Raw genomic sequence first — 21064 nt, 5'->3', positions numbered from 1 at the left:
ATCCCCCATGGCAATGTCATGTGCCGTACCCAGTTGCTCCACAAGTATCATGCAAGCAGTGCATTTTAAAAGGCTGTGATTCAGAGGGCAACTGCCCCCCTCAGTTCTCCTCTGAGCCACAGCCCTCCCATTAGATTGAGCCTTTTGCTTTGCTGCTCTGGTCTGAGTCATGATTTTAATTTAATTTTAATAAAATTTGAATTTCAGTACAAAAGTATAACCCTAAACTTGTATCCCAACACAGTTATAATGCTATATATATTTTTCAGTATCAAGTATTTTCTACGAGTTCCATTTATAACTTCTGTATCAAGTTATGTATTAATTAATTATGTTACGTTTGTAATCTAAGTTGTTATGTATTTAGTTAAAAGTAAATTTAATTGACAACGAAGTTTAACAAAATTAATGGATTTTACTGATTAACTGACAATATTATATACTATACTATACTTACTAACGCTATCTAGTTCAGGATATAATGTATCGTATAACAAAGGCGGCAAGTTACGAACGGTAAATCTACGGACACTTAAATATTAATTAACTTCCAAATCTCACTGTCTCAATTCAGAATAAACTAACGAAAGTTACTTATAGAAAATAATTTGATGTAACAATTGGTCAATAAAGCGGCTAAATATGGCTAAAAAACTTCTCGTTCAGTGGAGCTGCAACTTGTAACACGTGGATTTGATATCCTTACCGATACTTTTATGCAATTACAAGGCCGAGTAAAGAATAAATGGCCAACCGGGCTAGCCGGGTGGGTAAAGTGCCTGCCTGACAACCCAAAGGTCGCGGGTTCGAATCCCGCCTCGGGCTTGGATCAAAGTACTGCAAAAACCTTGGGAGGTGCATTATGGCCACAGAAGCCGATGCCCCAACAAATACAAAAAAAAAAAAAAAAAAAGAAAAAAAAAAGAATAAATACACCAAATTAATCAGAAAATCACAAAATAATGCTATACTACTAAATTTAAATCAAAAGTTGTAGAAAAACAATAATTTTAAATCAATAAATAAGAAAATCCACTTAGCGGCTTTGAACACATCTGGCTCCCACCAATTTAATATTGAATACAAACACCTACACAATGCAGGAACTCTTCTCTTCTCCCCCCCCCAGAAATCTGCAATACTGTTGAGGGTGATACTGTACATTATGAAATACGACCTTTTGGATGCCCAAAAGGGCGTATTTCATAATGCATTGCTGAAAAGCAGTCAAGCATTCACCAATGCTCCAATGCAACCTGTTAACAGTGTGAACTAAGAAAAGAGCTGATTTAATCACAAAAAAAAAAAAACCCTTAATTATAGTAAGTCCTCTTCATTATAACATAAGAAACCAAATGTACAAAATGCAAATTTTGATGTCAACCAATGGCTAATAGACTAAACTGAAACAAATGCAAATATGCAAAATAAAATTACCAAATCAAATATTATGTTTGCCTATTTTCTCTAGTAATTTCATTTAGTTCTTTTATTTTGCATATTTGAATTTGTTACAGTTTAGTTGATTTTCCATTAGCCCAACACTGAAATTTCCATTTTGTATGTTTTGATTTTCTTAAGTTAGACTGTTAGAGGACTTTACAGGTGCCTCCGTAGCCAGGTGGGAAGGAGCAGCAGTGCGTAGCACACGCTTCTTGATTAGACCGGGGTTCGAGCCCGTCCACCAAATACGGAGGATGCGGAAAGGTCAGGGAATGACCACCGCATATCCCGGAGCAATATGGCCTTAGTTGCTAATGCTCCTAAAAACCAAATAACAAACAAACAGGACTTTACATTGTTATTATTATTATTAGCCACATGGTGCAAGGAAGCCTGAGGCTTATGCTGCACCAACGGGGGAAAAAAAAAAAAAAAAACAGAATTACCAGAGAGAGAGAGAGAGAGGAAGAAGACTAATGATATCCAGCTCAGGACCCTGAGTGTGCCAACCCATACTCACCAGATGTGAGCCCCTTGGGTTAACGCATTTAAGTTTGTGTTTTTTCATGGGTAATTTAATTCTTTTCTTAGTTCATTTTATTAACAGGTAATATAGGAGCATCAGTGAATGCTTAGCTACTTTTTAGCAGTTCATTATGGAATGTTGAGTTCATTACCTTGAGGAAATCATGCCTGTGGTTCCCTTAATCTTTCAATTTCTACTTTTCTCATTTTAGTTTATTTATTTTAGTTTTATGGTCTGCATTTGTCTACAGGATATAATTCTGTAGTCTTCTTCCATAATATAAGCACTAGTATCATGCCAATCTCACAGATTTCTGAGAGGCTTTCCCACTGTGAAAGTAGGAAAAACAAAAATAATGTGCTATAGTTTCAGCCTTATTAATTTCTTGCAGTAGAAAAGTGATTAATTTTAATTGTTTAATGTTATTTTCATTATTAGTGTGGTACACAGTGTTCTTTAAATTCAAACCATTATGATAATACTTTGATTGCTCTTTGATTTTGTTAACTTTAAAATTTTGATATTTGTCTCTAAGGATTCATCGACCATTGTTAATTTTCATTAACGGTTTTCATGATTTATATTATTAAATCTTTCTTTGTTGTATGTGTGTAAATTTGCCCTTAAAAAAATCAATTCTTAGAGTTAGCAAAGATAAGAGTATCCTCTTAAAAGTAAGATGTTGCTTTGCATTATTTAAAACTAAAGGTATTGTTTTAAGAGCTTTAGATACGTGGAGAAGTGTTATATTTATATGTATGTTATTTAACATAGTCTCAAAATTTATTAAAAATTATGCACTTTATTTGGCATTATATGTGTAATTTTAAATAGTTTATTGATTACCTCAAAGTAGAAATTAAACAAACAGACAATGAACTACTTTAAACTTCATAAATAATGTGGGATCTGTATAATGCCTTTCACACAGATATTGTTTTTTCTACACTTTGAACTAAAGTTGAATTTGTATACTTCTATTTATCGACAGACATCCATCCATATGATAGGGCCTAGTTATTCGCTAGGCCTCCTGCAGATTACAACCAGTGGTGTGAAGAGGGGTGGTGATATTGAAACTACCCTGATTCTGGACATGTATCATGCAAGATCTTAGCTATTATTTCAAAGTTATAAAAAAAGAAGAGGATCAGTGAAATTGAGTGATGGTTGTTGACACCACTGCATAGAACTCAATATATATTTAACATTTGAAATATATAACAGGAACAGCAAGAATATGTTATTTAGCATTAAGCAGAATATGTTATTTAGCATTAAGCAGAATATGTTATCTTAATCCCATTAGATTTTATTGTTTAAGAATTAAATATCAAAACGTGACATGAAGTGAAAAAAAAGAGTCAGATTAATGTCACTGTATAGCATTTCTCTCATACTTCTTAAGATACAGACTGAATAAAGGAGGTCAAAGGAATGCCACTGGAAGATATCACTAGAAGAAGAATAGTAAATTAATTGCAGGTGGTTAGAGTACAGCCAAGAATATCCGAGTTTAGCAAACCTGAGAACTGTGCAAAACAGTCTTTAAGGGCAGGGAGAGCCGCATCTGTATATTTTTATGGTAAATAAAATTTAATTAAAATTTTTTTTTTTTTTTTTTTTTTCATTTTGATAACCTCCAAGGCTTGAAATGGAAAATTTTAAAAAATAGAATACTCATCAGAATAATGTTTAGAAAACATTTAATGCATATGATGAAATTGAATGTCATTCCATTGTCCATTCTGAGATCTGGTAACTACCTCCAAATATGAAAAGTTGAAGGGGTTGATGGTTGGGAAAACAGAACAGACTGTAATTATCAGGAAATATATATATATATATGGAAAGTTTTTCCAAAGAAGAGAAGCGGAAAGGAAATGAAGAATAAGAAATCAGTGTATGTTTGAACTGGTTTAGAAAAACGATGTGGAAATATAAATGCTATTCATTACTTTCTGTGATTGCAACAGCCATATTAATATTAACAAAGTAGTGTAAGGATACAAGATTCCTTATGGGAGAGACCACAGTGTTCCCTGATGGTTGACTACAAAAGTTAATGCAGAGATGTGTTATATTTAAGCTATTTCAAATATGTCCAGTCCTTTAAATTTATTCAATCCACCCACTTCCATAACATTCTGCGAAAGCTTATTCCAACAATCAGTCACTCTCTGGCTGAAGACAAATTTCCACACCTATAATTTCTGAAATCCTTTGTATGTGTTGTTTGTCTGAAAAAAGTAAATTCTATAATTATGAGAGCTTCTTTGGACTCAGGAGAGGTACCCATAGACTGGGGATGTGCAAATGTGACCCCAATTCACAAAGGAGGATCAAAGGCTGACACAAGTATTTATAGACCTGTGAGTTTAACTTCTGTTCCAGGAAAATTAATGGAGGCACTGGTTAAAGAAGCACTGCAGGATCATCTAGAAAAGACATCAGTTATAGCTTGGATACAGCATAGGTTTGTTAAGGGGAAGTCTCGTCTGACCAATTTGATTGGATACTATGATGTGGTCACAAAGGAACTGGATGCGGAAAATAACTTTGATATCATATATTTGGATCTTAGAAAGGTTTTTGATACTGTTGCACACGGAAGACTACTTCACAAATTAGATCAGTGTGGCATTGGAGGCAAATTGCTGCTATGGATAAAGGGGTGGTTGAGTGGGAGAAGACAGAGAGTGGTAATCAGTGGACACTGCTCTTCATGGACTAATGTTATTAGTGGAGTCCCTCAGGGTTCAATGTTGGTCCACTGCTGTTTTCTGTATTTATTAATGATATTGATGATCGTATATCAGGCTTAATGTCCAAGTTTGCAGACTATACGAATATCGGCAGGGTTGTTAATGACAGTATGCTGCTGCAACAGGATCTGGAAAGGTTGAGCAGATGGGCTGAGAGGTGGCAAATGAAGTTTAACGTTGACAAATGTTATGTACTGCATATGGAAAACAGTAACCCCAGAGCAACGTATCAACTCTGTGGTACTACATTGGCGAAGAATGAAAAGGACCCGGGAGTAATTGTGCAGGCAGATATGAAGTTTTCTGACAGTGCAGACGGGCTGCAAGAATAGCTCATGTTGTCTTGTCAATGATATACAGGAATTTTTCTAGCAGGGATAAGGAGGTGATTATTCCCTTGTATAAGGCAATGGTCAGGCCACACCTTGAGTACTGTATACAGGTCGGGAGGTCTCATTTCAAGAAGGATGTAGAGCTGCTGGAATGAGTACAGAGAAGGACAACAAGATTAGTGAATGGAACAAAGGGTTGCTCTTACGAAGAAAGGCTTAAATTTTGCAAATTACAGTGTCTGGAGACTAGGCACCGGCAAGGTGATCTAATAGAGGTGTATAAAGCCTTGAATGGTTTGAGCATGCTCAATGCTGATGGGATTCTTCCTCTTGCTCAGAATAATCACCTGAGAGGGCATAAATTCAAATTGAGGAAAGACAGATGTAGGATAGATGTGCGGAAATTTACCTTTAGCCATCGGGTAGTTGGTTGGTGGAACAGACTTCCATCCCTTGTTGTGGAAGTTGATAGCCTAAATAAATTTTAGGCTCAGTTGGACAGGTATTTCGAACGAACGGAGGGCTGAAATGGGAGTGTTTTTTTTTTTTTTTGGCTGATGCTGCATAAACTTGCTTTCTTGCATCATATGCCTCTACTAATGCTAATTCTAATACATGGAAAGCCTTGCAGGCAGCACAGTTGTTGATTCCTATGGACATCTGTAGACATCTAATGGAATCAGTGCCTAGGCGAATAGTGGCTGTTATCCATGCAACCAGTAGACCAACATGGTATTCAGTAGGTGGTCATAATTCAGTGATCACTCAGCGTAGTACCACACAGTTGAGTTACTTTAGAGTTACTGCTACCCATGTGCAGTACCTTGCATTTGTCAATGTTAAACTTCATCTGCCATTTCTCAGCCCATTGACCCAATTTTATAGATCCTATTGCAGTGGCTCACGTTATGACTGTTGTTAACCACAATGCCAACCATTGTATCATCCACAAACTTAGACATTAAGCCTGATATACACCTTCATCAATATCACTGATAAATATTGAAAACAACAATAGACCCAACACATTCTTCCTCTTACCCTCGAACCCTGAGGAACTCCATTAATAACATTAGTCCATGAAGAGCAGTGCCTATTGATAACCACTCTTTGTCTTCTTCCACTTAACCATCCCTTTATCCATAGCAGCAACTTCCCCTTAATGCCACATTGCTCCAGTTTCTACAGCAGTCTTTTATGTGCAACAGTATCAAAAGCCTTCCTGAAATCTAAGCAGGCCACACCTTGAGTACTGTATACGGGTCTGGAGGCCTCATTTTAGGAAGGATGTAGAGCTGCTGGAATGAGTACAGAGAAGGGCAGTGAGATTTGTGAATGGAACAAAGGGTTGCTGTTGCAAAGAAAGGCTTAAGCTCTGCAAATTGCAGTGTCTGGAGACTAGACACCTGCGACGAGATCTGATTGAGGTGTATAAGGCCTTGAATGGTTTAAGCAAACTCAATGTCAATGGGATTCTTCCTCTTACCCAGATTAATTGCCTGAGGGGACTTAAATTCAAATTGAGGAAAGACAGTTGTAAATAGATGTGCAGAAATTTGCCTTTAGCCAGTGGGTGGTTGATTTGCTGGAACAAACTTGATCTGTCGTTTTGGAAGTTCACAGCTTAAATTCAAGGCAGAACTAGAAAAGCATTTGGAATGAATGGATGGGTGAAATGGGAAGGTGGGTTTTTTTTTTTTCCTTCTTTTTTTGGATGATGCTGTATAAGTTTGCTTTCTTGCATCATATGCCTCTACTAATGCTAATTCTAATGTGATGTCAAAATTATTATTTTTTCCATCCAGTTCCTTGGTCACTGCATCATAGTAACCTATCAGATTGGTTAGAAAGAACTACCCCTTAACAAATCCATGCTGTGACTGCAGTATAATTGCATTCCTGTACAGATGGTGCTGTATTACCTCTCTAACCACTGACTCCATTATTTTCCCTGGAACAGATGTTAAGCCAATAGGTCTGTAATTACTCATGTCCCCTTTTGATCCCCCTTTATGAATTGGGGATATTTGCACTTCTCATAGGAACCTCCCATGAATCCAAGGATGCTCTCATAATTATGGCAAAGGATTTACTTACATTTCTTTGCTGCTTTGCTTAGTATAATTGGATAGATTCCAGGTGGCTTTTTTATGTCCATCCCCAACGGTTTCTCCTCCACTTTCCTTTCAGTTATCACAAAGTCATTTAGCTCCTCTGGGCATCCCCAAGTCGAAAAAATTCCTCGTGTGCAAAATACCTATTCAATTTGTCTACAACCTGATCATCACAAGTTAATCCATAAACATCAAGTGATCCAATGTGATTCGACCCCTTCCTTATACTGTTAATATAACATAGAAGTCTCTGCTGTTTTTCTTTCCATCCTTTGCCAGAGACTTTTCATAATCTGCTTTAACTGGCCTAACCTCCTTTGTGACTTGGTTACAGACTAATTTATATTTATCATAGGCTTCTGTATCAACTGATAATTTATTTGCATCCCATGCACTTTTCCTCTCAGCTATGTGTCTCAATAATTCATCTGACAACTAGGTCTAACAGTTTTTTTCCCCCCCTCACCTTTCAACCAGGTCTAACAGTAAGAACAGTATTTCATTTTTGTTGGTATGAAAAGTCTAGTGACTTCTTTGATTACTTCACTGAATACTTCTGATTTATAATTTGCTGTTGTTAACATCATCAGTTGGTCCCACTGTATAGAATTTAATAACTGTCTGAGCCCACTGTAGTCACATTTTCAAAAGCAAAAACACTTTCCTTTACCCCTGATGGTAGTTACATCTTTAAGTAAATCCCACATCAGTATGCTGTGATCACTACCACCAAGTGGTTCCTTTATCTGCAGATTCTGAATGCATGAAGAATCACTGCTAATAAGCAGGTCACAAGTATTGCTTTCTCTTGTTGCCTTTCTAACATGCTGCTGTAGAAAACAGTCATCCAAGAAATCCACAAAAGTCTTTCTAGTGTATGAGTGACCAACCCACAAATTCCAGTAATCTGGAAAGTAAAATTCCCCATTATGAGACTTTCTGATTTGCTGGCCCACTATATTTCCCTGTATAGTCGTTTGGTATACTCATCACAGTCATTAGGCCTGTAACACACTCCTACTCTCAATTTTGTTTTCCCAGTGCTTATATCACACCAAACTGACTCAATGTTGCACTCATCACACAAGGCAACTGGACGCACTGCCTTAGATTTAATATTCTTCTTAACTAAGAGCACCTCTCCTGCCCTGTCTGTCCTTCCTGTATACATTGTATTTTCCATATTAAAATTCAGCATCACTTATGTCTGAGTGACACCACATCTCCACTATTCCTACAATATCTGCATTTGATGACTTAGTGAGTACTTAGTTAGACCTTGAATGGGTTGAGCACGCTGAATTCTGATGGGATCCTTCCACTTGTTGAGATTACGAACCTAAGGGAGCATAAATTCAAATTAAGAAAAGACAGATGTAGAATAGATGTGCGGAAATTTGCCTTTAGCCAGCGGGTGGTTAATTGCTGGAACAAACTTCCATCTGTCGTTGTGGAAGTTGATAGGTTGAATAAATTTAAGGAGGAACTGGACAGGCATTTGGAGGGAATGGTGTGATTTTTTTTTTTTTTTTTTTTTTTTGGCTGATGCTGCATAAGCTCATACACATGCTTTCTTGAATCACATGCCACTACTACTACTACTTCAAATGCATCAAAATTTTTACAGTGTTCCTAGTTGTGTACATGCAGTGTTCTTACTCTTAGTTACCCTAACATAGCCCATGTTAGGGTAACTAAAAAATTTCAGACACCTTGCTTTCCAGGCTGCTGCATGTACCAAAAGTAGCAATGAAAGAATCACTTTAACCTCTGCCTGAGGTTCGAGTTAAACTATTAGTCTGTGTATTCCCCCAAGCTAGCAGTTTTCCAACCCAACTCTCATTGCCTCAATAGCATCAGCAAATATTCTTGCATCCTTTCTTTTGAAGTGTATCCCATTCCTGTAAAAACAGTCTTTCCTGTTAACAAACTCAGACCATGCTGAGAAAAATTCTACCCCACAAGCCTTGCACATTCTCGCCAGGGCCAAATTGATTGACAAAGGCTATCAACATATACTCCCTCTTATCATGTCTGAGCAGAATTGCAAACACTTTTAAATTCAGTCAAAACTCATGGCATATTGTCATGAGTTTGGACTGAATTTGAAAGGTCTATGTGGCTTTGAATCCTATGTTTTTGGTTTTGATGTGCACTTGCTCAGGGAAAGTTCCCTGCCCTAGTTACAGCTTTGTTCAAACTAAAAGAGAATAATTTATGTTAATAAATTGAATTTTCATTTCTTTTTCCTATCAGGCAGCTGAAGAATTGCTAGAGGCAGCATATGAAAATGGAATTAATGTTTTTGATACTGGAGATGCATATGCTGATGGAAAGTAAGTAAAATAGATTATTAATTAAATCATTTCAGCTGAATAAAATGTGATGCTTAATTGGTACTAAACCTTGCAAAAGTGACAAATTTTGGTGCTGTCTTTCCTTATAAATTCACATGTCAATTTTCTATATTAATACCAAACATCATATGATGTACTCAACTAAATAGGTGAAATCCAATCAGAGAAAAATGGACAGTTCATCAGAAATATTGACAGCTCCAGTAAGAGGATGCACAATGCACTGGAGCAAAAGCTGTTTTTGACATTTGGCAGCATGGACAGCTCACCCAGTGACTCAGTTAATTTGCCTATCAATCCTGCCATTTCACTAACTCATTGGACTTTTTATTGTCAGTTACTCTGGTCTTACATAACTCTCAGAAATTAAAAGTAAAGCAGTAGAGGCAAGGACTGTGTGGATTTGGACTTTTACTTTTTATTAAGAAAAAATTATTGCTTTTATGAAATTTATGAGGCATTTAATTCAAGGAAGGGAATCCTCAATTTCATGAATTCTCAGTTTGTAAATTGTGAAAATCCCAAGGAATCTTCCCAAATAAACCTCTAGTGCCAGATAGCATTTATTTTCATTTAATGCCTTCATAATCAATTTCATTACCATATACGCCATTTCCTTTTACTTTTGATTGGGGAATTTTATAAAAATGGGCAGTAAGTAGTCAAAATTTGTAAACAACAAGTCATTCTGCTGGCTGCTTGATAGAGCAGGGCTCAGTTTACCTGCTAACCCTAGCCAGGGTAGGGTCAGCAAGTATATTGTACCCCCTAATGCCAAAATCTGGCATTGTGGTGCTTTTTAGCATTAGGCAATTGGTGCCTTTTTTTGTGACTGTACCTGCTGACAGAAAATCCTGGCTATGCCACTGGCAGGGCTGTTGAATGCATGCTCTTATTCCTGAATGAAGCCTGCCTCCCTGAGAGCCATTGGTCATATTTTAGAAGGGTAAATAACTGGATGTGAGCTTTTATTTTTTTTTTATTTTTTTTATTAAATGATTTTTTTTTAAACCTTGCACATGTACTTTATTATTTTTATGCTTCAACTGAGTTTACAATGCATTTTTGCAAAAATAAGAGTGTAATTTTTCACTTGTTCTCACAGCATGAAAACAGAACAATATTAAAAAAAAATTCTTTTAAAAATTTTTTTATTTTTTTTATTTTGGAATATGAGATCATTGAAAGTATATTCTAAATGCATTTTTATCTTTTGCTTCAAAACCTGAAGTGACAGGAGCAAGTCGTGATTGGCATACAAGCACAGATCTGAATTATTATAGTCCCCCAACTTGGCTGTCTATTTTTTTGTGCTTGGATTTAGCTCCATTTAGTTCAGGCTTTTTATTTGAGATGCTGCATCATAAATGAATGCAGAAATGCTACCTTCATTTATGATGCGATTCACAGCATAATTAGATTGAAACATTAGGAATGTATTCTGTATCTTTGCAAATTATTAATTATGCTGTATCCTTGGCAGTTGTATTCTCATAACTCTCTGGACTGATGCTAAATAGGTAGCCCCTGGGATCCTGGTGTACACATTTTTAGAAACTAAAAATAGGTTGCAGGAGGTCTTGGACCCAGTGCCGATACTAGGTAATTTTGCATATTGGAAAAAATACCAAATATGCAGCCCCCCCCCAATTATAGAATGCCTCTAGCTATATTTTAGTATGGATTGTTATTCCCCGACTTTCTTGTATCTGAGAAGAGTGCGCCGCCCTTGTTCTAGCACTGTCCAGACAAAAAAACTTTGTCTTTGGGGCTACAGCAACCATCTTGGGGTCCTGAACTAGTTGCACCACTGCACCCTTGCTTTGGACTCTAGGTCTACCTGGCTATAAACTGTTAAACTGGGTTCCCATAATTGTGATATAAGAATTGGAGGATTTTTATCCATTTAACTATTAGTTTAATTTAATTAATTTAGTTGGTTACAAGTGATCTGATTGCATTTCATTTCTCTAAAGATTTCTTTAGAAACACAATGAGCATGATTATTTTATAAATATGCTTAACCCTGAAATGACTGCATGGAGTACGTTACACCTGAAGAATTTTAATTTTGATTGCCAAATTAACATTGTTTTAAAAACTGATTTATGGTACCATCTAGATGTCTAAAAATATATTTGCTTTCATATATTAGTTGCAGTTTTGTTTTAGTAACTTTGACATCTGTTATGCAGATGGCAAAGAGTGTCAAACACTCCACAGAACTGTTACTTTCAGAAGAATATCAAGGTATTCAAATGTAAATAAATAGTTTGAATAGTTCAATATGGATGCAGAATTTGAATTTTGATAGGGACATTGGTGGTGAAAAAATATTTTGTTAAAAAGCATTGTGGTTTACAGTTAGGCAAACAAAGTGGTTTTGAGATAATTATTTTATAAGGGGTGTTCCATATGCTCTAAGCCTAATTAAGAAGGGAGAGTCACTTCTGGGTTATTTCTCAATATATTTTTCCTGTAACTCCACACTTGGTTCAGTGGTGCAGAATGTTTGACCAAGCTCATTAAAGGTGTTTCCACTTAATTTGGTTGGAAGCAATGGACATGTTTTGTCCACTGTTATGAAATTACAGGAATTCCTCTGGATCTTCTGTGAACATCCAGATGTGAACATCCAGAAAATCTGTATGTGAACATACAGATTTTCCCTTGACATATTATATCTGACCAGCTTTTTTTCAGGACTCAGAAGTTTTGGAACACAGCACATTTCATATCTCTGCATGCTCTGTCACAGTTTGATCAGCTATTGTTTTTGTAAACTCAGTCTTATCAGTCGGCAGTCACTCATTAACATTAGCATTGGCAAGGGCACATGATGCAAGAAAGCAAGCTTAAATAGTATCAGACAAAAAAAAACACACCCCCTTCTCATTTCACCCATCCACTTGCTCCAAATGTTTGTCTAGTTCTGCCTTGAATCTGTTTAAGTTAACAACTTCTACAATGACAGATGGAAGTTTGTTCCAGCAGTCAACCACCCGTAACTGTCTTTCCTCAATTTGAATTTATGCCCTATCGGGTGTTTATTCTGAGCAAGAGGAAGAATCTCATCAGCATTGAGCATGCTCAAACCATTCAAGACTTTATACACCTCAATCAAATCACCTCGCAGATGCCTATTCTACAGACACTGTAATTTTGCAAAATTTAAGCCTTTCTGCGTAAGAGAAACCCTTTGTTCCATTCACCAATCTTGTTGCCCTTCTCTACTCTTTCCAACAGTTCTACGTCCGTCTTAAAATGAAGCCTCCAGACTTGTATACAGTACTCAAGGTGTGGCCCCTGACAATTACTTTATACAAGGGGATAATCACCTCCTTATTTCTGCTAGAAAAATTCCTGTGTATCATTGACAAGACACCATGAGCTACTCATGCAGACCATCTGCACTGCTCAGAAAACTTCATATCCGATGCACAATTACCTCCAGGTCCTTTTCACTCTCTACCACTGTGAGTGTAGTACCACACAGTTGATATGTTACTCTGGGGTTACTGCTTCCAATATGCAGTACTTTACATTTGTCAATGTTAAACTTCATTTGCCACCTCTCAGCCCATCTGCTCAATTTTTCTAGATCTTGTTGCAGCAACATACTATCATTAGTGTCATTAACAACCCTGCTAACCTTCATGTCGTCTGCAAACTTGGACATTAAGCTTGATATACCATCATCAATATCATTAATGAATACAGAAAACAACAATGGACCAACACTAAACCCTAGGGGACTCCACTAATACCATTATTCCACGAAGAGCAGTGTCCACTGATTACCACTCTCTGTCTTCTCCCTCTCAACCATCCCTTTATCCATAGCAGCAATTTGCCTCCAATGCCACACTGCTCTAATTTGTGCAGCAGTCTTCCATGTGTAACAGTATCAAAAGCCTTTCTAAGATCCAAATATATGATATCAAAATTATTCTTTGCATCTAGTTCCTTTGGGACCACATCATAGTATCTAATCAAGTTGGCCTGACAAGACTTCCCCTTAACAAACCCACGCTGTCTCCGAGCTATAACTGAAGTCTTGTCTAGATGATCCTGCAATGCTTCTTTTAACAGTGCCTCCATTAATTTCCCTGTAACCGAAGTTAAGCTAACAGGTCTGTAATTACCTGTGTCTCCCTTTGATCCTCCTTTGTGGTATGGGGTCACATTTGCACATCTCCAGTCCATGGGTACCTCCCCTGAGTCCAAGGAAACTCTCATAATTATGGCTAAGGGTTTGCTTCCTTTGCTGCCTCCTTTAATATAACTGGATAGATTCCATCCACCCCAGGTGCCTTTCTTATGTTCATCTTCAACAGTTTCTCCTCCACTTTACTCTCAGTTATTACCAGATTATCTAACTTACTGCCAGAGTTTATTACACCTCTGGCATCCCCCTCCCTGAATAACTCCTCATGTGTGAATGTAGATGCAACATATTCATTTAGTTTGTTAGCTACCTGAGCAGGCTCATCAACAGTTGAACCATCGATATCAAGTGGACCAATCTGATTCATCTCCTTCCTTTTAGAGTTTACATAAGTAAAGAACTCTTTTCTGTTTTTCCTTTCATCCTTTGCCAAAGATTTCTCATAATCTGCCTAACCACCTTTGTGACTTGGTTACAGACCAGCTTATATCTATCATAGGCTTTTGTGTCACCTGTTAATTTATATGTATCCCATGCATTTTTCTTCTCTGCCACATGTCCAATTAGTTCATCTGACATCCATTTAGGCCTAAATCTTGACCAACTGCAGATTCTTAATGCATGAAGAATCACTGCTGATAATCAGATCAAATGTATTACTCCCTCTAGTTGCCTTCCAGACATGCTGCTGTAGAAAACAATCATCTAATAAATTATCAGTTTACATCGTATAAAAAACATTATTGCAATGCTATTGTCTTGAAACTTGAACATGTTGAAACTTGAAACATACTGCAACATGTTGGATGGACAAACAAGATACAAATACATACCAGAAACTAGAAAGGGGAATCAGAAACTACGTCAGGTGACATGTTGGCCTGAAAACAAGATACAAATATATACCAGAAACTAGGGGAAAAAATCCTATTCCCACCATCAGATCAAAAATCGAAAAAGAATTAAAAAGATTATCTCCCGAAGAAAAGATTACAAGCAATTTGTACACAGACCTCTTAGCCCATACAACACGTTCACCCTAGATTTTTGGTCATAAAGTTACATAACCTCGACAAAACATTAAGGCCCATAGTTAGTTTCAAAAATACGTCAACAGCAAACTTGGCAAAATTTGTAGTTTACTTACTAAAACCTTTAATGAATTACAACTCTTTTCATCAGTCAACAATATAAAATTAGAACCCGATTCCCAATTATATTTCTTCGATATAAAATCATTATATACAAATGAACAATCTCAGAAAGCAGTGAAGGCTACTCAGAATTTGTTACACAATGATTTCAAACTAAAAAACAGAACAAAATTAGAAATCACTGACATAACAAACTTACTAAACATACTGTTATCCACCAATTGTTTCACCCACGAAGGAGTTGTTTACCAACAAGTATTTGGGGTACCAATGAGCAGTTCCATAAGTTGCCATCTCTCTGAATTTTACCTTCTGGAAACAGAGAATCATATCATTTCCAAGTACTCTTCCCTATCCCTTAAATTTTATGGAAGATGATTGTCTGCTTATAGGCAAATCGGACACCATAAATACAGTCTTTCATGAGTTGAATAATGTAGATGAAAGGCTACAATTCTCAATAGAAAATGAAGAAAACAACAGTATAAACTTCTTAAATCTAACATTAATGAGAAATGCCAGCAAAATCAACATTAAAATATATCAGAAACCTACAAAGAAGGGTAATTATTTGTATTATTACTCTAGAGACCCCTTTCCCATAAAATATCAATTTTAATAGCCCAGTTCAGCAGTGCTTTCAAGTATTCATCTATAGAGGATGATTGTAAACAGGAAATCGAATCACTTAAGGACAGATTCTCCATCTGCAGTTACCCAAAATGGCTCGTACACAGTGCCTTAAATACCACTGAAAAAATTAGTAAAGAAAAACCAAATTGAGAAGTGATGAAAAAACAATGGATAGGCTTCCCATATGTTGAAACATACCAACAACCTTTGAAAAAAAACTTTCAAAGATTCTGGAGTACACTTAGCCTTCGGCAGCTCAAAGGAACTATAAGCATACCTTAAAAATTCAAAAAACAATGACACAACAATAGATTTGAAACAATAAACAAACACAGTTTATGCAATTCCTTGCACACCAGACTGTGATTGTGTGTGCTTATACAGGATGTTTCAAAAATGATGGTCAATAATTTAAAGGTGAAAAGTACAAACTAAAATAAGCAAAAAAAGTCCCAGTGAACATCGGGCTGCAAATGAACCATTTTTGAGATAATGCACATTTTCTGTTTAGATCTGCCACTGACTATGGGAGCACTAGTTTAGTAAAAAGGCTGTGAATCCTTTGCTAAGGGTGGTTTTATTAAACATAAGATAATTTTTAATTTTTGGTTTCAACACCACAGGATTTTACAGATGTGACATGTTACAGGATGTTCTTTCTAACACCCTTTCCTCAACATCAGGTGTTATGCTTCTGGGTCTACCTGCTTGTACCATGTGCGAAGCACCCATGTTCTCTAAGGCGCTGATGTACCCGACGAATGTGCACCTGTTGGGGAAATGCTTCTTGGTTTTGGTTTGGTTTGGGGTTTATTGGCGCATCAGCAACTGAGGCTATAATGCGCCAAATGCTTCTTGGTACAAACGTGCAGCCTCGAGTGCACTGGTGTTGGCTTTACCATACATCAAGTGTATGTCCGCATACTCTTTGTTGCTGATGGAAAGAGGTTACCTCTTTCCATGTTGACTATCCTTTGATGAGTGCTAGCCTGCTATGTCTCAGAGCATTGAGAGAGGGGAAACGGAGAGAATGAGCATAATCTAACCTAAACAAACAAGTCAGTGGTGGATCCCAACTCTGTACAGTGGTGGATCCTAACTATAAATGTGCAATAGTTCAAAAACGATTCACTAAGGACCCATGTTTACTAGACTTTTTTTTGCATATTGTAGTTTGTACAGTTCACCTTTAAATTATTGACTATCACTTTTTAAACACCCTGTGTGTATATATATGTGTGTGTGTGTGTGTGTGTGTGTAGGCAACACAAGCACATCATTACATACGAGAATCCAAGCACAAAAGCAGTTTAAAAATGGCTTCAAAAAAATCTCAAAGAATTGGAGGAAAATCGTAATCAGTTATGCAGAGTTAGTAAGGATTTTGGACTAAAGAGGAATATGGCTAAAACAAAAGTAATGATGAACAAATATGCCACAGAAGGGGATATAATCATTGAAGGAGGAATAATTGAAAATGTGGATTCATATACTTATCTGGGACAAGTCATTAGCTGTAATAATGATAAATGGCTGGAAGTCAAGAGAAGAATAAATTTCGGATGAATAGCTTTCAGTAAATATAGTCACATACTGAGGAGAAATATTTCAATTTGTCTGAAATGTAAAATAAGGAACCAGTGTATGTTCTCTATACTCCCGACGATGACTTATGGAATTTGGGCACTCACCAAAAGAATTGAAGAAAAGCTGAAACTACACAGTGAAGAATGGAATGAATTATATTAGGAATCAGACTGTTAGATAAGAAGAGAAACATGTGGATTAGGCAGGAAACACAAATAAAGGACATTCTTATCAAAACTAAAGAGCTGAAATGGTCTTGGGCAGGACACAACTCGAAGACATGATGACAGATGGACTAAGAGAATAACAGAATGGTACCCAAGAGGAGCTTAAAAAAAAAACCTGGAAGACAACAGCGGAGATGGACAGATGAATTTCACAAGTTTGTTTGTAGTAAACGGATGGCCGTTGCACAAAACAGAAGGAACTGGAAAGTTGCTGGAGAGGCCTTCATCCTGCAGTGGATTGAAAATGGCTGATGATGAAATCTCTAAATTTTCAAATTCTTAACTATTAATGAAATACATGGGGGCAAGAATTTTCCCTCTATCCTCCATCTCTTCCTTTCACATACTTAAACACCCCACTCCACGCTTTCGAAATACTGCAATGGAATGTGACTGGGCTATAAATACAGCCTTCGACATGTGTTTGTTTCCCCTTCGAAGATGGTATAAGCGAAAAGCCCCCATCAAGCTTCAGGTATTTATCTCCCTTTATATTTCCAATTATTTGCCATGCATGTATTTAGGGTAAAAGCTTGCTTTCATTCCTTTGTCCTATTACAAGGTTCATCTATCTTTAGGCAGATCTCTCATTACTGTTTCCATCTATTCTAATTGTACCTTACCTGCTTGTGGTTATTCCTGAAAAATCTCAGGTAAGAGAATTTCTGAAATATAATATTTCTTAATATCATATATATTCTATTTAATATTTTATTTTTATTTGATTTAAAACCAAACCATTCATTTAAATTCAAAATAAGGACACAGATCCTCTACAAGAGAAAATCACAATAAGTTAGCATTTCTCCGATTTTATGAATATTAGCAGGTCTCAATTACATAAGTTGTCTATTCAACATGTCATTATGAGTTGATAGTTTTTGTAGAAATGACATGAGGGCCTCCCTGGTCAAGAATTATCTTCAACTGACCCCCTCTACTATGCTTGAATTTAGCTGCCCTATACACTTTTTTTTACAGTGACATATGAAGGAGCAAGGTCTACACAAGGTGTCCTCCATATTGGCATGAAATGGTTTGTAGACTGAGGGTCTTCTTCTGCAGGTTCTTCTTTAATACTGTAACCTCCACTACTTTTTCCATTTCTGTTCAGTGTAGTAGGTCTTTCAGGTTCTGTAAAATGACAAAAAATGAATTAATTTGGACAAAATTTGCAGTGTAAACATAAAAAGAATTTATTATGATATGAATTTCATTAATACATAATTATTCTTTTTTTTTGTTAGAATTTATGGTACATCTCACATATAAACATAATAAGCATAAATGTTTTATAAACATGCTTATTCTATAAATGGTCATGCAGGGTGCTTGATCCCCACTTCTCCCAAACATTTTAATTTTTATTTAGACTTGTGTGTGTATTCTAAGAATTTACTTCCACGATATCTAGTTGCCTAAAAACATTAGCCTTCATACTTTAACTGAATGTTCGCCGTAGTGACTTTGATGTCTCTTTTGCAGGTGGAATGGGGTGTCAGACATCTCCATATAACAGTTACTGTCAGAAAAATGTGGATGTGTTCAAATGTAAATTAAATAATTTAAAAAATGCAGTATTAATGTTAGAGATGGTAGAGAATAACAGAGATTATTAAAGTTGTTAAGGAATGTAGTGATTGGTTGTTTTTCAGGTTTCTCAATTCACTGATTATTTGATCTTAGTTTGGCAGTTGGTATATTACTGGTTGTGATCTCAGTTGTGTACTTCTGAATTATTGTTTGTGTTTGTACTGATATTCATGTTTCATGGATTGTGGAGACCAGAATAGATTGTAGAGGAGATCCCTGACTGAAGGAACCCATAATGGTATTCCAATCTGGGTTATATTCTGAATTGGGAGTTCCTCCAATCTGTGATGGAGTTTGAACCCAAACCTCTAGATTGATCATAAGGGTGATATGATAAAGGTGTTGTGATGTGAATTGATAAAAATAGATTGATAATAAAGGTAATAAAAAAAGTGAACAATTTGAATTATTTCTTGCCAATTTTTAAGTTTATAAAATAGGGTCTCTTTTACCAAAGTGCAACTGCTTTGTGCAAAAATTTACTGCCTGCTGGAAGGTTAAAGAAGTACATCATCTTATTGTAACATTTTATTTGAAGTGTATTTGCATTATATTGTAGTATATTGTAAATTAATTCCTAAATTTCTCATATTTGGGAATTAAAGATGTAGATTTCGGCTTTTTTTTCTCAGAAGTTTGAAATAAATGTAAGATTTGTTGTGTTAATTCATATATATTTGCAAATAAATTTTCTTTTCTTATTAGATGTTGATAAAATATCATGAAAAGTTAAAACAAAATTCTGATCAATAAAATTACTTACAAAATAATTTGATGTACAGGTCAGCATAACAGTGAAAGCCACTAGATCCAGTGTGCAAGAAAATGAAGTTGCCTGAGTTGGTTACAGCATCACATTTTCTGATTATTTTTCAGGTGCTGGTGAAATGTTATGCTAGATATAGGCAGTCTGGACCAAATGCATTGTTCCTAGGGCCCATAACTATCTTTGGGTCCTTGAGAAACAGTGCTATTGCACATCTGCAAATTCGGCTTTGGTGATATGTATTAAATTTGACAGATTCAGGAAGTACCGGGCAATCTACTTTAGTATTAATCAATTTATAGGGAAAATATAAGTAATTATACTTATTTCATTGTAAGAGTGACTTGAAGATCTTAGATAGGATTAGCCTTGATGACTATGGTACATGATATCCATTTTAACCTTTTAAGACTTTTTAATATCTTGATATAGTGTAGCTAAATAAGGATTCCAAACAGTTTACTGGAATGAGTGGGTGAAGCACAATGTGTCATATCTGATGTGAATTTGAGTTCTGTCCTTCTAGGAAATGTATCATCCAGTATGCAGTCAATTATTTGCAAACATATTCAACTTCCTTTATATTTTCATGAGAATGAACTTTGAGTATCATACAGTATCTGTCATAAAATTAAACTGCCTCTCTCATAAATGACCTATCACTTTCTGACAAAGTAGCAGTGTTACTGAAACAGCTGTCATAACAGCAATACTCTTAAATAAACAGCAGCATATTCTTTAGTTTTAGGTGGTAGCTTCTTTATTTGAAAGTAATTCATTACATCACAGCTTTTTGATAATCAAAAGTTGGCTACTTATGAGAGAAGTAAAATCATGATTTTTTTTTTTTTTTTTTTTTTTTTTTATTCAGGCAGTTTAACATACTGTTTTATTTAAACAGTAAAAAATAATGGAATAGTGTGTCCTACTATTCTGTGTTCATTTATGTAATTTCTGTTATTGGTGTTATTTTGATTTATTAATGCTTTCCCCAAAAAATTAAATGAATAAAAGAGTCTTTGAAATGCAGGCAACTCAGGGGAGCAAAATTTCCCAGGAGAATATATAAATCAGATACACAGCATTCATATGCACCCCTTATTCTTCTTCCTCTTCCAGTCACATAGCTCCCTGAGGAGCTGTTGTGACACAGTATCATCTGCATAACGAAGGTTGTTTATCTTCAGTCCTCCAATTTTGATGCCAGTCTCTAAATCTTCCAAAGCTTCATGCATGATATCTTCGGCACAAAGATTAAAAAGGTGAGGTGACAAAATACAGCCCTGCCTGACACCGTTACCTATTGTGAAAAAGTCTGTGTTTCCCATGTTCGCTCTCACAGTTCCTTCCTGTTCTTGGTACAGTAGCTTAATCAGCTGAATTATGTGGATTGGGAAAC

The 21064-nt window shown here is 36.1% G+C and overlaps 1 protein-coding gene across 1 annotated transcript in view; it reads left to right on the top strand.

Moving 5' to 3' along the window:
- LOC150085306 (voltage-gated potassium channel subunit beta-2-like) overlaps nt 1–21064 on the top strand; it is a 355409-nt gene that overhangs the window by 224705 nt on the left and 109640 nt on the right. Inside the window, exon 6 of the mRNA XM_090373139.1 lies at nt 9437–9516. Coding sequence (XP_090229265.1) covers nt 9437–9516 — 80 coding nt within the window. The remainder of the gene's footprint in view (nt 1–9436; nt 9517–21064) is intronic.

Source organism: Mastigoproctus giganteus, chromosome 5, assembly GCF_048544385.1.
Source record: "Mastigoproctus giganteus isolate SK-2022 chromosome 5, ASM4854438v1, whole genome shotgun sequence".
NCBI classification, from domain to species: Eukaryota; Metazoa; Arthropoda; class Arachnida; order Uropygi; family Thelyphonidae; genus Mastigoproctus; species Mastigoproctus giganteus.
This window is presented reverse-complemented; position numbering and strand designations above follow the sequence as displayed.